The sequence below is a fragment of the Peromyscus eremicus genome, chromosome 8a (assembly GCF_949786415.1).
Source record: "Peromyscus eremicus chromosome 8a, PerEre_H2_v1, whole genome shotgun sequence".
In the NCBI taxonomy this organism is placed as follows: Eukaryota; Metazoa; Chordata; class Mammalia; order Rodentia; family Cricetidae; genus Peromyscus; species Peromyscus eremicus.
The window spans coordinates 17,986,496-17,997,985 of NC_081423.1; the positions used below are offsets into that span (position 1 = coordinate 17,986,496).

Consider the following 11,490-nt stretch of genomic DNA (forward strand, 5'->3'; position numbering starts at 1 on the left):
GGTGGGTGACGGGGGAGGGGGTCTGAGGCCAAGTGTATGAAGATAGGACCCTCCAGCAGCCAGTGAAGACCAGCCAGTCCAAGGAAGAATGGGTGACAGATCTGTAGCTGGGACTGTAGGGTCAATCCTTGGTCTCCACGAAACTAACCACTTGGTCCAGGCAGGAGGCTCAGTTTGCAAGGAGAGCTGGGTGTTGGAAGGGAAGCTGAGGATAACCCAGACAAGCTAAGGCAACCTGTAGCCAGGCTCAGTTGGTTAACGCTATATAGATGGAGCACAGGGTTGACTCTGAGACACTTGTGTCCCTTGGTGACATGGGACCAAGGAAGCTGGGTGTGGCCCTCCCTTTCCACTTCTGCTCTCAAGAGGCCATTACCCATCTGTGGTAGAATTCTCTCCTCCAAGCATAACAGCCCCTATCATCTTCACCAGAGGAGCTGTGACCACTTTGCAAGTGACCTTCAAGACTGGATCTGTTGACGGTTGAGTTTCCCTTACTGAAGGAGAGAGTGAGAGGTTTCCACACTCCTCACCAGAGATCTCAGCCCTTTCTTCCTATCCCTCCAAGCCAGCTGTATATGACCTATCCCAGCTGCATGCAGTCTTGGTGGCTCAGAAGATGCTGGAGTATATCATGTCATACCTCGGGGTGGGGCAGGGTGAGGGAGATGTCATCCATGCTCGGGGAGACAGTTCAGTGATGCAGCTGTTGGGGTGAGGATAAGTAACTCCTCACCCATGCTCTGTAAGTAAGCCTAATAGGCTCATTGGTTCACCGAGAAAGAACTAGGTGAGATCATACTTTGGTCTGTTGTTGGCACCCCTATCTGGGGAGAAGGTGCTTGTCCTCACATCCCCAAGAAAAGTTCAAGTAATGGCAGCACTGGGGTCCGATAGGTGCCCCTGGACAGCACAGCACCAGAGACAGCACCCGGGTTTCCTCTTTCAACTTTAATCCATGGGCCCAAAGTGGGCAGAGGCTATTACGTGTCTGTCTCCTTGGACTGACGTGACCACCGCCATCTTGAATCTGAGCTGTGATGACTCAGCCTGAGACTCTTGGGATCCAGCCTATGGACTCACCCCCCTGGAGCAGGCAGTCTCAGAGATCGCCACAAGGCACTTCCCTTCTGTGAAGAGGTAGAAGTTGGCTGGTGTGAGAATGGGGGGACTTTTCGTTTTTTTGTGAGTCATCCATGCTGCCAGTGGTACCCTTCAGTGGAGCAGCCACAAGGGATCTCCAGGTGGTAGAGCTGTCTTAGGGTCCCCACAAGTGCCCTTGTTTTGTTTGTTTGTTTTGTTTTGTTTTGTTTTTTGAGACAGGGTTTCTCTGTGTAGCTTTGTGCCTTTCCTGGAACTCACTCTGTAGCCCAGGCTGGCCTCGAACTCACAAAGATCTGCCTGCCTCTGCCTCCCGTGCTGGGATTAAAGGCATGCGCCACCACTGCCCAGCTAAGCACCCTTGTGTAAGTAACCCAATCAACTCACTGGCTCACCAAGCTGCACTTGGACAGATCCCTTTCTTTGGTCTCTCAGGGCCTGCACCTGTCTGGGGTGACTAGAGAGTTCTTTATGTTCCCCATGAAAAGTCCAGATGACATCCCGGGGTGAACACCACCTGCTTGCTGTGGTAGCTTGAGTCCTTGCTATCTCGTCTCACGCTGCCTGGGACATGGAGTCAGAGGGGTCCTCCTGGAGCAAGCTGCAGGGACCTTCAGGGACAAACAGCTGCTTGTGTCTGGATGGTCTCCAGACAACAGCAGCACCATCCTCATTACCTTGTGGTCACCACCTACACCTGAAGAAATCAAATTCTGGGAACAAAGTTCACCTGCCATGGCCCAGGTGTCTGAGGCCACAGAGAGGGAGAGATTATCTCCTGTCTATTTCGGGTATGAGCATAAGGGGCCAAGGGTCTTCCTGACCTTGTTTCTCTAGTTGTAAAATGATAGGCCCTACCACAATGGGGCACCATTTAAACATGTGGCATGCTTAAAACAGTGCCCAGCTTCCCACCCCCCAGTGCACCAACCCACCCTAAACTACCACCCTTGGGAAGTCAGAGGAGGCCCACGCTGCTGGAGCGTGTGGAATGGCTTCAGTGGGAGGCGATGATGGAGTCCGAGAGGCAGGCTCACCCAGGGAGCTGCTAGCTTGATCCTTTTCCTGGATGATTCCCACTTCCCTGGGAGAGGCCTGGGGGTGAATGGCTGCTGAGGATGGGGGAGGGGAAGATGTTATTGAGAGTGGGTGTGAGTGGGCACAGCAAGGAGGCCTCATTACCACCACTGCACAGGGAATCATCTGGCTACTGTTCTACAGGCTGACGGGGTAGCACTTCTACCCAGTCCATGGAAACAGGACCTGGACAGAACCCACCATACCACCCCAAGGCAAGAAGCGGGGGTTCCACGGCCTCCACCCACCACACCCCAGCTCGGGAGCCCCTGGGCAGCTGAGTACCCTGCAGCTTCTGCCCCTATCCATCCACCTATGATGTATCCGGGTGCAGGCTCCACAGGTGTCCTGTGCCCCGTACCCACGGACTATCCTGCTGCTGGGCTCTATGGTGGCAGCACCCAGGGCATACTCTTAATGGCACCCCGAAGAGCATGAGCTGCTTTCTGGCTGTCGCTGTGGTGACCAACAACTGTGACAAGTGGCATGGTTTCCGTGGGGACGGGAGGTGACGTGTCCTCTGAACAGTGTGCTGGAGGGAGGGCCCAGCGCCTCTCCCACCCCCGACTGCCAGGGCTGAAGAGAAAGGACAAAGGCTGGCATGTAGAGTCCCAGGACTAGGGTTGTCTGGCAGGGAGGTGCCAGTGGCAGGGTTACAAGTTGAGCTTTCTGTCTGAACTAGGGAATGAGCACCCCTCTATCAGGGGTCATGCACCTCCTTAGAAAGCCCTCCCTGATAAGACCCCAGATGCACACACATTTCATCCTCCCAGAGGGCACCAAGGACAATGTGTTCGGGAAATTGAGGAGCCTGATCCAGAGAAACTCCAGAGATGAGAAACCACCTGGTCCCATCAGTATGGCTGGCTACGTCCTGCCCTGGTCCAGGACTAGTGCCATGGTCTGTACTGTGAAATCCAGGCCACCACCTCCAGGAAGCCCTGCCTGTCCTCAGCTGCCCCCACATAGCTGTCCCATGTCCCTTTCCAGGCTTTGATTTCCAGGAACGCTCTTCTGTCTCTAAAACTTCCTCTCCAGATGTTTATCTGCAGTAGGCATGGGGACATGAGGCAATTTCCCCTGGAACATGTATCACCAGATGTGGGAGCAGAGGCCAGAATGGGGTCAGGTGCCAATGTGTGGGCAGCTTGTGGTGAAAGCATGTTACTCCACGCCCCCTTTACAGTCCAGGACAAGAAACAAGTACCCCCTGCCCCAACGGTCCAGGGTATGAACATACCTCCCTTCCTGACTCCACTCTGGGAGCACTGGGCAGTGAGCTGCTGTGTTGTAGGTGAGCACTTGGGTGCAGCTGGGGTGGGGTTCTGCCTGAAGAATTTCTCTGAGTAGGGCTAACATCGGGAGGGACACCAAGGGTAGCAAACGGCATGATCAAGGGGATAGGTACAAGCTGAGCCTCATCAGGCCTGGGGGTTAGAGGGAAAGGAAGTCGTGCAATGTCCCCAACAGATTCCCAAGTCCCTCAAACTGCTGGTGGAGACAGGAGAAATCAGGCTTGGTGGGGCGCTAAGTGGGCATGTGGGGGAGCATCTGGCCGCACCTGGATAGATGACTTCCCCTGAGGTACGGAGGAGGACAGACTCATGGACAAAGCCGGCTGTACAGGAGTTCTGAGACGCACAGCCGCCTGCCTCTTCAAGCTACACCACACTCTAGGTGGGAAACTAAGGTACTCTTTATTTGGATGAGACCGTGCAGTCCTGGTCACTAGTAGCCGGCCAGCTGGAGGATGGTGGGGTAGCGGTTGCGGTGGGCCATGCACTTCTGGCGGTCGATGAAGAGGCTGTTGGTCTTGACGGCAATGTCCTTCTCCAGACTCATGCGTGTGTCCTCCAGGTTCCGAAGCGCCTGCTCCGCGTCCTGAAGCTTCTCCTTCAGCGCGTTGAGGGACATGGTCAGCTCCTCCACCTCACTCAGCAACCTGCAGCGAGGGAACGGTGAGTCAGGGGAGAGACAAGGGAAGGGACAATGATGCTACCGAGGACCCCCAAAGGCTTAGAGGGACCCCACCAAATTGGCTATAGTGTTGCAAAATCACTGGGAACCTGGCATGGGTCCTGAGGGGCCCTCATTTCCAGCCCAAAGGGGCCTCCTCCCTCAGCTGCGATGGAGCAGGGAGAGGGAGTCTTGAAACACTGCCCCCTTGTGGTGAAAATAAGCAACGGCAGCCTGAACCTGATAACCCTGATATTTCTGAACCCTTGATTTCTAGAACAAAATTATGGTCAAAGAAGGAGGAAGAAGACAGACGCTTATGCTTAGTAGGGCATCCTCGCACCAGATAGATGAGGGAAATAAAAGGTATAACCCACCATGCCTGTAGGAGGTACATGGAACCCAGGACTACACCAGGGGTAAAGGGGTGGGTGGTGGCCATGCCTGGCCTCTCCGCCCTGTGGCCTCAGGAACCTGGGTTTTCAGACTCTAGGCTCCTTCCAGGAGGGTGAGGCATCCCAGAGTGGCACAGGACCCTGTGTTGTACCTGACACGCAACCCTCTCCAGGGTCCACCCCACCCCCCAACACACACACGCCTCATGTCTGCTCATGTGTGGGAGTACGGTGCTGTGGGAGGGTCTCACGATAGCCTCCAGGTCTGAGGAAACTTGAAGAGGCCCAAAGATGACCCTAGCTCCCCAGGACTGCTCCAGCAGCCAGTGAGTGGTACCTGAACTGTGCAGCGTCCCGGCACAGCTCCACATTGGGCCTGTGTGACCGCTGGTACAGGCGGGTCTGGGCCACACGCAGAGGGGCCTCCTTGTCCTTGATGGCCTGCTTCAAGGCTGCTACCTGGTGCTCCTGGTCCGTGATCTCCCTCAGCGTCTGCACAGGGCAATGTGTGAGCCTGAGGCAGGCTGGAGCCTGCAGCAATCAGGGCACCTGCCTACCCCAACCCAGCATGTGAGGGAGGGTCAGACTACTTGCTCCCTCATCTCCTGGCCCTGACTGGAGACATTGAGTCCTGAGTCTGTGTCCAGGAGCAGGCCTGTAGAAGACCTTCAGGGAGTCCTATGAGTCAGGGCAGGCTGATTGTCCTCCAGTCCCGGCCGAGAAAGTCAGGATAGGCCACACTGAGAGCCTAGAGCAGGACCCCACAGGCACACTGTACCCCCATACCACCTCCCTTCTAAACCCCACAGCTGGCAGCTCCCGCGGGTTAGTCTCCTGGATGGCTGTGCCAGTAGACCACTCCCAAATAAATATAAACCTGCTTTTACATCAGCTTAGGGAGCCCCCAGAGGTGTATGGATGTCTGCTTCTGGTTGGGCCAGTCACTGAGGGGCTCTTGAAGCCAGGTCGTGACTGAGCATTGAGCAGATAGTAACCCTGGTCCCTGTGGTTAAGGGAATGAGTGAGGGAAGGGCGTGGCTCGAGGGCGAGGGGGCAGGTGGGCGTTTCCAGGGGAAGGTGGGGTGAGTCTAGATGTGAGTGGGTTTGCCCTAAGCATGGGATGGGCTTGCTGGCAGGCGTGTCCTGGGTGTGGTCAGACAGGTGGGCGTGTCCAGCGGTGGGCGTGCCCTGTGGGCCCACCTTTTGCAGGTGGTACTTCAGTTTGTGGCGGGCGTCGTCCAGCTCTTCGGAGCGGCGTGAGAAAGCCATGTTCACCGCGTCGCACTGCAGCCTCAGGTCCTCGGCCGTATCCCGCAGGATACAGTCAATTAACTTCCGAAGGTTAACCGAGGCTAGCCGCTCGCGTTCGGCTCGAAGCAGGATGTCCTGAGTAAATCTGGCCCACGTCTCGGGAGTGGAGGCACTGAGGACGGAGGTGCGGCCTGGTCAGGGTGTAGTCACGCAGAGGCTCCGGCACTGCCGGCGATCCCCATTGTACCCTGTATCACATAGACATCCCGAGGTTCTCCCGGGCCTCCAGTGGCGGTTGCTTGCCCTCTGCTGGCCGCGAGCAGAAACGCAGTCCAGGCCACCCACAGGGATTCCAGGGGTTGGAGCAGGCACCAACCCTGCGTGATTTGTGGGTGCCAGGCACTTGGGTAAGGGGCTTCTCGTTTTCCCACCCCAGCTGCAGACAGAGATTCCCCGGAGAACTGGTCTAGGTCCGCGGGCGCAGGAGTCCTTCCTCAGATTTTGGAAGTAGAGCCAAGAAGGTGACAGGGACAAACGGGGATGCCCAGGAACCTACCTCTCCTCGAACTTGCTGGAGTGCGGGTGGAATTGCACCTCTGTGCTCTCATTGTTATAGCGAGCGCAGGTCTCGTCAATGTTGTAGGCCTCCACTTTGTCGGACCAGGCCATCTCACAGGTCTCCTTATGTTCCCGGTTCAGCCTAGCGGGGAGAGGAGGCGCAAGGCACACGATGTCCCAGGGAGCATCGGGAAGCAGGTCCCATTCCAGCTTCCGGGGACTCCACTTCCTGCTCAGGCATCCTTCCGTGGCTAGCAGGGCCCCGGTTCCAGAACAAGAGTGAACATAGTTGTGCATGCCCAGCTGAGCAGCGCCTGCCTCGCTGGCTGCGATCCAGAAGCCTTCTGACCTCTCCGAGCCAGAGTCACTGTGCCTGGCTAGCTTGTCCTGCCTCCCACCTCTGACCAGCCTTGGGGCAGGGGGCAGGGTTGTCCCTCTGGGGCTGCTGAGACCCACCGTATCTGACCCACGGCTTGTGCGATAGTCCTCTTCAGGAGTTCCTGGACGTTCCTGATGAGCTCAGTTTCCTGGAGAGGAGATAGTCCTTACTGGGACTGAGGGACTGAGGGACCCAGCAGGAGCCAAGGCGTGGGCCTCACCTCCGTTGGCTTTTGCCTTTGTCTCCACCCCTCCCCCCCCAAAAAAAGGAGGTATGAACCCAGCCCTCTCGTGCTAGGTTTATTCTGGGTGGTTTGGGCATGTTGTAAATGAGTGTTTCCTCTAGGGGTATCTTGTGGTTGTTGGGTCACCCATGACGGTTGTCCAGACTCTGGGGTCATCTCCAGCACTCCACAGTATACTGAGGGGCATTCGTCTTATCTCAGGCCCTAGACCACCTCTGAGGACCCCAAGCCCATAGGAAGTCAGATGCCCTCTGTCCGCTGCCCAGTGCCCACCAAGAATAGGCAGGAAACTCGGTTTCCTTTTACCTCAACATTTTCTGGGTGCCAGGAATCCTTTCATGTGTAAGTCCACATGGGCCATGCTCGTCACTGTCCCATGTCCTCAGTAAGTCACCCATCTCTGTACCACTGACAGTAGCCAAGGCCTGGGGGTGTGACAGGGGTTCCCGGAGGTCCCAGCCTGGCTATTTACTTCCCCCATCTTTCATCATCGCCCACAGGCCTAGGCCCACCCCAGGAGGCTCCAGCTCTGAGGGATTCAGGGTTGTGCAGCATCCAGGCTGAGTGACCCTCTCATCTTAGTATAAGGTTCCCCAAAGCAAGCTGTGCTGGGTTTGGGGGAAAAGGTGTCTAATGAAGGGAGGAGGTGGTATGTTTTGTTTTGTTTTGTTTTGTTTTGTTTTGTTTTGTTTTGTTTTGTTTTAAGAATCTTGCCATGTAGTCCAGACTGGCCTGGAACTCGTGATCCTGCTCCCTCAGTCTCCCCGACGGTGGGATTCTAAGTGTATATGAGGAGGAGATCTTAGAAGCTGAGGACTCTGGGCACAAAGAGCAGATGCCACGGTCCTCCACACTCTCTCTCTCTACCTGCAGCTCTAGCTGGCTTGGCTTTCTGCCTTGAGAGCGAATACCAAGGGGTATGCTGGGACAGGGGGAGCCTTCAAACAACAAACGAAAAAAACCGCTCGGGGTCGGGGTCGGAGTTCATGTCTTTGAAGTCTTGTAGGCCAGAGGGGATTCCAAAAGAGAGAAAGTGACTGGGAGGTCAGGGACTCCATGTGGTAAAAAAATAAAATAAAATAAAATAAAAATCCTGTGTCTGAAGGACCAGGAGTCCTGTCCGGGCAGAGGGGATGGCACTGTGTGAACCTGAGGCCCTGTGATGTCTCCCTGAGTGCGGAGCCTGCCTCTCACTCCGGGCTCCAGCCGCACCTTTAGCAGCTCCACCTCCACGGAGTCCCGCACGAGGTCCGGCTGCTGGCGGCGCTCTCGACACTGTAGGTTGTCAGTGGCGATGGAGAAGAGCACAGAAGTGGCATCCAAGGCACGCTGCAGCCGCAGTTTCTGAGCCAGCATCAGGTCGGTCTCGTCAGACAGCTCGTCTGTCTCTCGCTGCAGCTCTGACTTCCAGCAATGCATGTCCTCCAGGCGCTCTCCGACCTTGCCTGTGGAGTCCTGCTGTGTGCGCTGGGCCAGCGCCCCCGTCTCGGCCGCCAGCTGCCTGCTCTCATGCCGCTGCCGCTCAGAGTAGTCCCGGTCTGCAAAGGCCTGGTGGTAGCGGCCGTAACAGTTCTGAAACCACTCGTCCATCAGGTACTTGGCTGTGCGGAAGCCAGCGGTGGCCAGACCCGAGGACGTGTCGGCGCCGGTATTGCAGGCCACATCGTGCTCTTTGTGCGGCAGCTCGCAGGCCTGTATTGACTGCGGGGCCGGCTCCCTGGTCAGGAGCACGCCCGTTTCTGCCATGGTGCCCACTGCCTGACTGAGCAGGAAGGGGGGCAGAATAAAGAGAGAGAGAGTGCCTGGGCAGTCGTCCAGGCACGATCGCGGGGGGGGGGGGGCGGTACTGGTCACTCTGTCCCGAGCAAGGCTCCTGGTGGCTTCAGGAACACTGTATACACCAACTGCCTCCTGTTGCTGGGCAACAGGGTCACTCAAGGGGAGGGGCAGAACTGCCCTCTTAAAGGGCCAAGGGCTGGAGAGAGAGCTTAAACAGATAAACGTATTTGCCTTACAAGAAACTGAGTTCCACTCCCAGAAAACAGATGAAAAAAAGTGGGTGTTATTGGCACATGCTTGTAATCCCAGCACTAGGAAGATAGGAGTTCGCTGGCCAGGCAGCCCAACTGTATTTGATGGGTTCCAGGCAAGTGAAAGACCTTGTCTCAAAAAATAAGACCGACCAATCATCATGGCAAACACTTTTTTTAAAAAAAAGATTTATTTATTTATTCATTTATTATGTATACAGTGTTCTGCCTATAGGCCAGAGAGGGCACCAGATCTCATTGTAGATGGTTGTGAGCTGCCATGTGATTGCTGGGAATTGAATTCAGGACCTCTGGAAGAGCAGTCAGTGCTCTTAACCGCTGAGTGGTCTCTCCAGCCCATGACAAATACTTTTAATCCCAGCACTGAGGAGGCAGAGGCAGGTGGATCTCTGTGAGTTCGAGGCCAAGCCTGGTCTACAGAGTGAGTTCCAGCCTGGCCAGGGCTACCCAGTGAAATCCTGTCCCAAACAAAGCAAAATCCCCCAAAACAATGACAATAACAACAACAACAATAAAAACAGACAAACAACAAACCAAGGTGCCTGAAAAATATCACCCAAGGTTGTCCTCTGAACTCCACATGCACACAAGTACCCATACACATATGCAATTACATACAAACCCCCACACACAAATGGGGCCAAGCAGGCCCCAGCTCACCCTCTCTTCACCCCACTGTGACCCAAGCAGTAGAGACTCAGGATTTACACTCACTAGAGGAGCCAGCCCCGGACTCCACCACTGGAGTCGTGAAGGGTCCTGAAAGCCCTGACATCCTATCTTCCTCGGGCTCCTCCTCTTCTTTCCTGGGATTGCCCTCCATGGCCTGGTCCTGAGCTTGGCCTGGCTCTGCTGGAGCAGGGGGGAGGAGGCGCTGCCCACTTAAAGGGCAATTTAGTGTGAATGAGCAGAGCTGGATGGGAGTGAGGGCCAGTGGAAACATGGACAGAACTCTCACTCCTAGAAGTGGCTCCTCTTCCTGATCTTTCCTCTTCAACACTCCCAATACCCAAGCTACCCCATGATCCCGCAACTTGGCCCATTCTTCATGTGGTCTGAACTCCTCACACATGCCTAGGGGACCAAACACCCACCCTATCTCAGCCTGACCTCATCTGCTCCCAAGGCCAATGTCTAAGGGCTAGGCTCTCCTCTTCCTCCTGTATCCCATAGCTAGACTCGCACCCAGGGCCCCCCGGGGATGTGGGCCAGTGTTCTGAAGGGGGTCCATCCACTGGGTGTGTCTGGAGTCAAATGTCCTGATCTGCTCCAGAAAGAGGAGACAGGCTCTGTTTGGGCAGTTGTCCCCAGGGCACTAGTGAGATAGGAAACCGCTATCCAACTTGGGCATAAGAAACCCTAGTCTAAGTCAATATCCAATGTGACCAAGAGAGGGCAACATTGGCTGCGGAATGTGCCAGCCACCTATTTCCTGACTGTTCCGGCCTGAGTGGTCTACCTCCTCTCCCACCTGGCCTTCCCCAGAGGTACCCACATACTGGATCCCCTCTGAAAGAAATCCACACCCTTAGCCAGCATAGGCTTTACAGTAAGAACCCCTTCAGCTCTTCCCTCGCCATTGTCTTGCCCTCCGTTTCCAGCCTCAAGAACCTCAGGCTCTCTCTGCTTAACACACAAGCTTGGTTCCACCCCAGGCTTCTGCTCAGGCTATGCATTCCTAGCACCCTTCCCTGGTGCTCACCCCATAGCATCCAGGCCCTCACTCCATGCTGGCCTGGCCATCTTCTAATAGTGGATCCTGGCATTTATACCAGAATGGACAGTAGATGTTTTATATACACATGTTGCAGGGGAGGAGGGCAAAAGCCATGAGAATTCATAACCAGACCAAGCAAGAGTTGTTGCCCCTCAGGAACTGGACACCAGGAGCCTTTGGGGGTCAGTGTGAACCTCCCTCTCTCTCTTCTGTGACTCAGTTTTCCCAGAAGGTCGCAGGTGCAGGGCCACCCCGAGCACGCCCATGGTTTCTCCTTAGCTCATTCCTGATGTGTGGGCCCAGGCACTGCCAAGGAGGAAACCTAGCCTTAGCTCGGTGACTACGTGATCTTCAGCTTCAGTATTCATGTATGGGGGGCACAGCAGATAGGATGCACCATGGGACCCCCAAGGTAATGAAGAAGGCCAGGTCTCAATGTGGGCCCTGCCATGTCAGGATAATCTCCAAAGCAGAGCTTGGACCTCAGTCCCCAGGTTGAGGGGTCAGGACTTGGCAAATGCCTGCAGGCACGGGTTGAGTCTTTCTCCCCATCAGCTACTAGTCTGACCCTTAGTCCAGAGGAAGAGGCATTTATGCTGTGAAGGTGTCAGTGTGTAAGCCCTCCCAGTCTCTCCCCACCCCCCAGGGAGGGGAGGAACACCAGTTACGCCACAAGACCTCCAGGAGACTGACAAGGCAGTCACAACTATACTCAAAGCTGGGACTACCTGGGGAACAGGCGGGCGAAGCCACAGCAGGGC

The 11,490-nt window shown here is 55.6% G+C and overlaps 1 protein-coding gene and 1 long non-coding RNA gene across 2 annotated transcripts; both read right to left on the reverse strand.

The window, feature by feature from the left end:
* Positions 1-993: 993 nt before the first annotated feature.
* Positions 994-2,580, reverse strand: LOC131915935 (uncharacterized). The gene is made up of 3 exons (XR_009380473.1): positions 2,464-2,580; positions 1,489-1,712; positions 994-1,130 (listed from the first exon to the last, which is right to left on the reverse strand). It is a non-coding gene; the product is annotated as an uncharacterized LOC131915935 (long non-coding RNA).
* A 1,318-nt stretch (positions 2,581-3,898) lies between these two features.
* Tekt4 (tektin 4) lies at positions 3,899-8,821 on the reverse strand. The gene is made up of 6 exons (XM_059269241.1): positions 8,174-8,821; positions 6,795-6,865; positions 6,337-6,480; positions 5,730-5,952; positions 4,867-5,021; positions 3,899-4,120 (listed from the first exon to the last, which is right to left on the reverse strand). The coding sequence occupies exons 1-6, from the start codon at positions 8,705-8,707 to the stop codon at positions 3,907-3,909; spliced, it is 1,341 nt and encodes a 446-aa protein (XP_059125224.1). The 5' UTR covers positions 8,708-8,821; the 3' UTR covers positions 3,899-3,906.
* Between the last annotated feature and the right edge of the window lie 2,669 nt (positions 8,822-11,490).

Coding starts and splice junctions, on each gene's coding strand:
- Tekt4 (XM_059269241.1), bottom strand. CDS start 8,707: ATGGCAGAAACGGGCGTGCTCCTGACCAGGGAGCCGGCCCCGCAGTCA. Junction 6,481..6,794: donor CAAGCCGTGGGTCAGATACG/GTGGGTCTCAGC, acceptor TCTCCCCGCTAG/GCTGAACCGGGAACATAAGG. Junction 4,121..4,866: donor CGGGACGCTGCACAGTTCAG/GTACCACTCACT, acceptor CCCTCGCTGCAG/GTTGCTGAGTGAGGTGGAGG.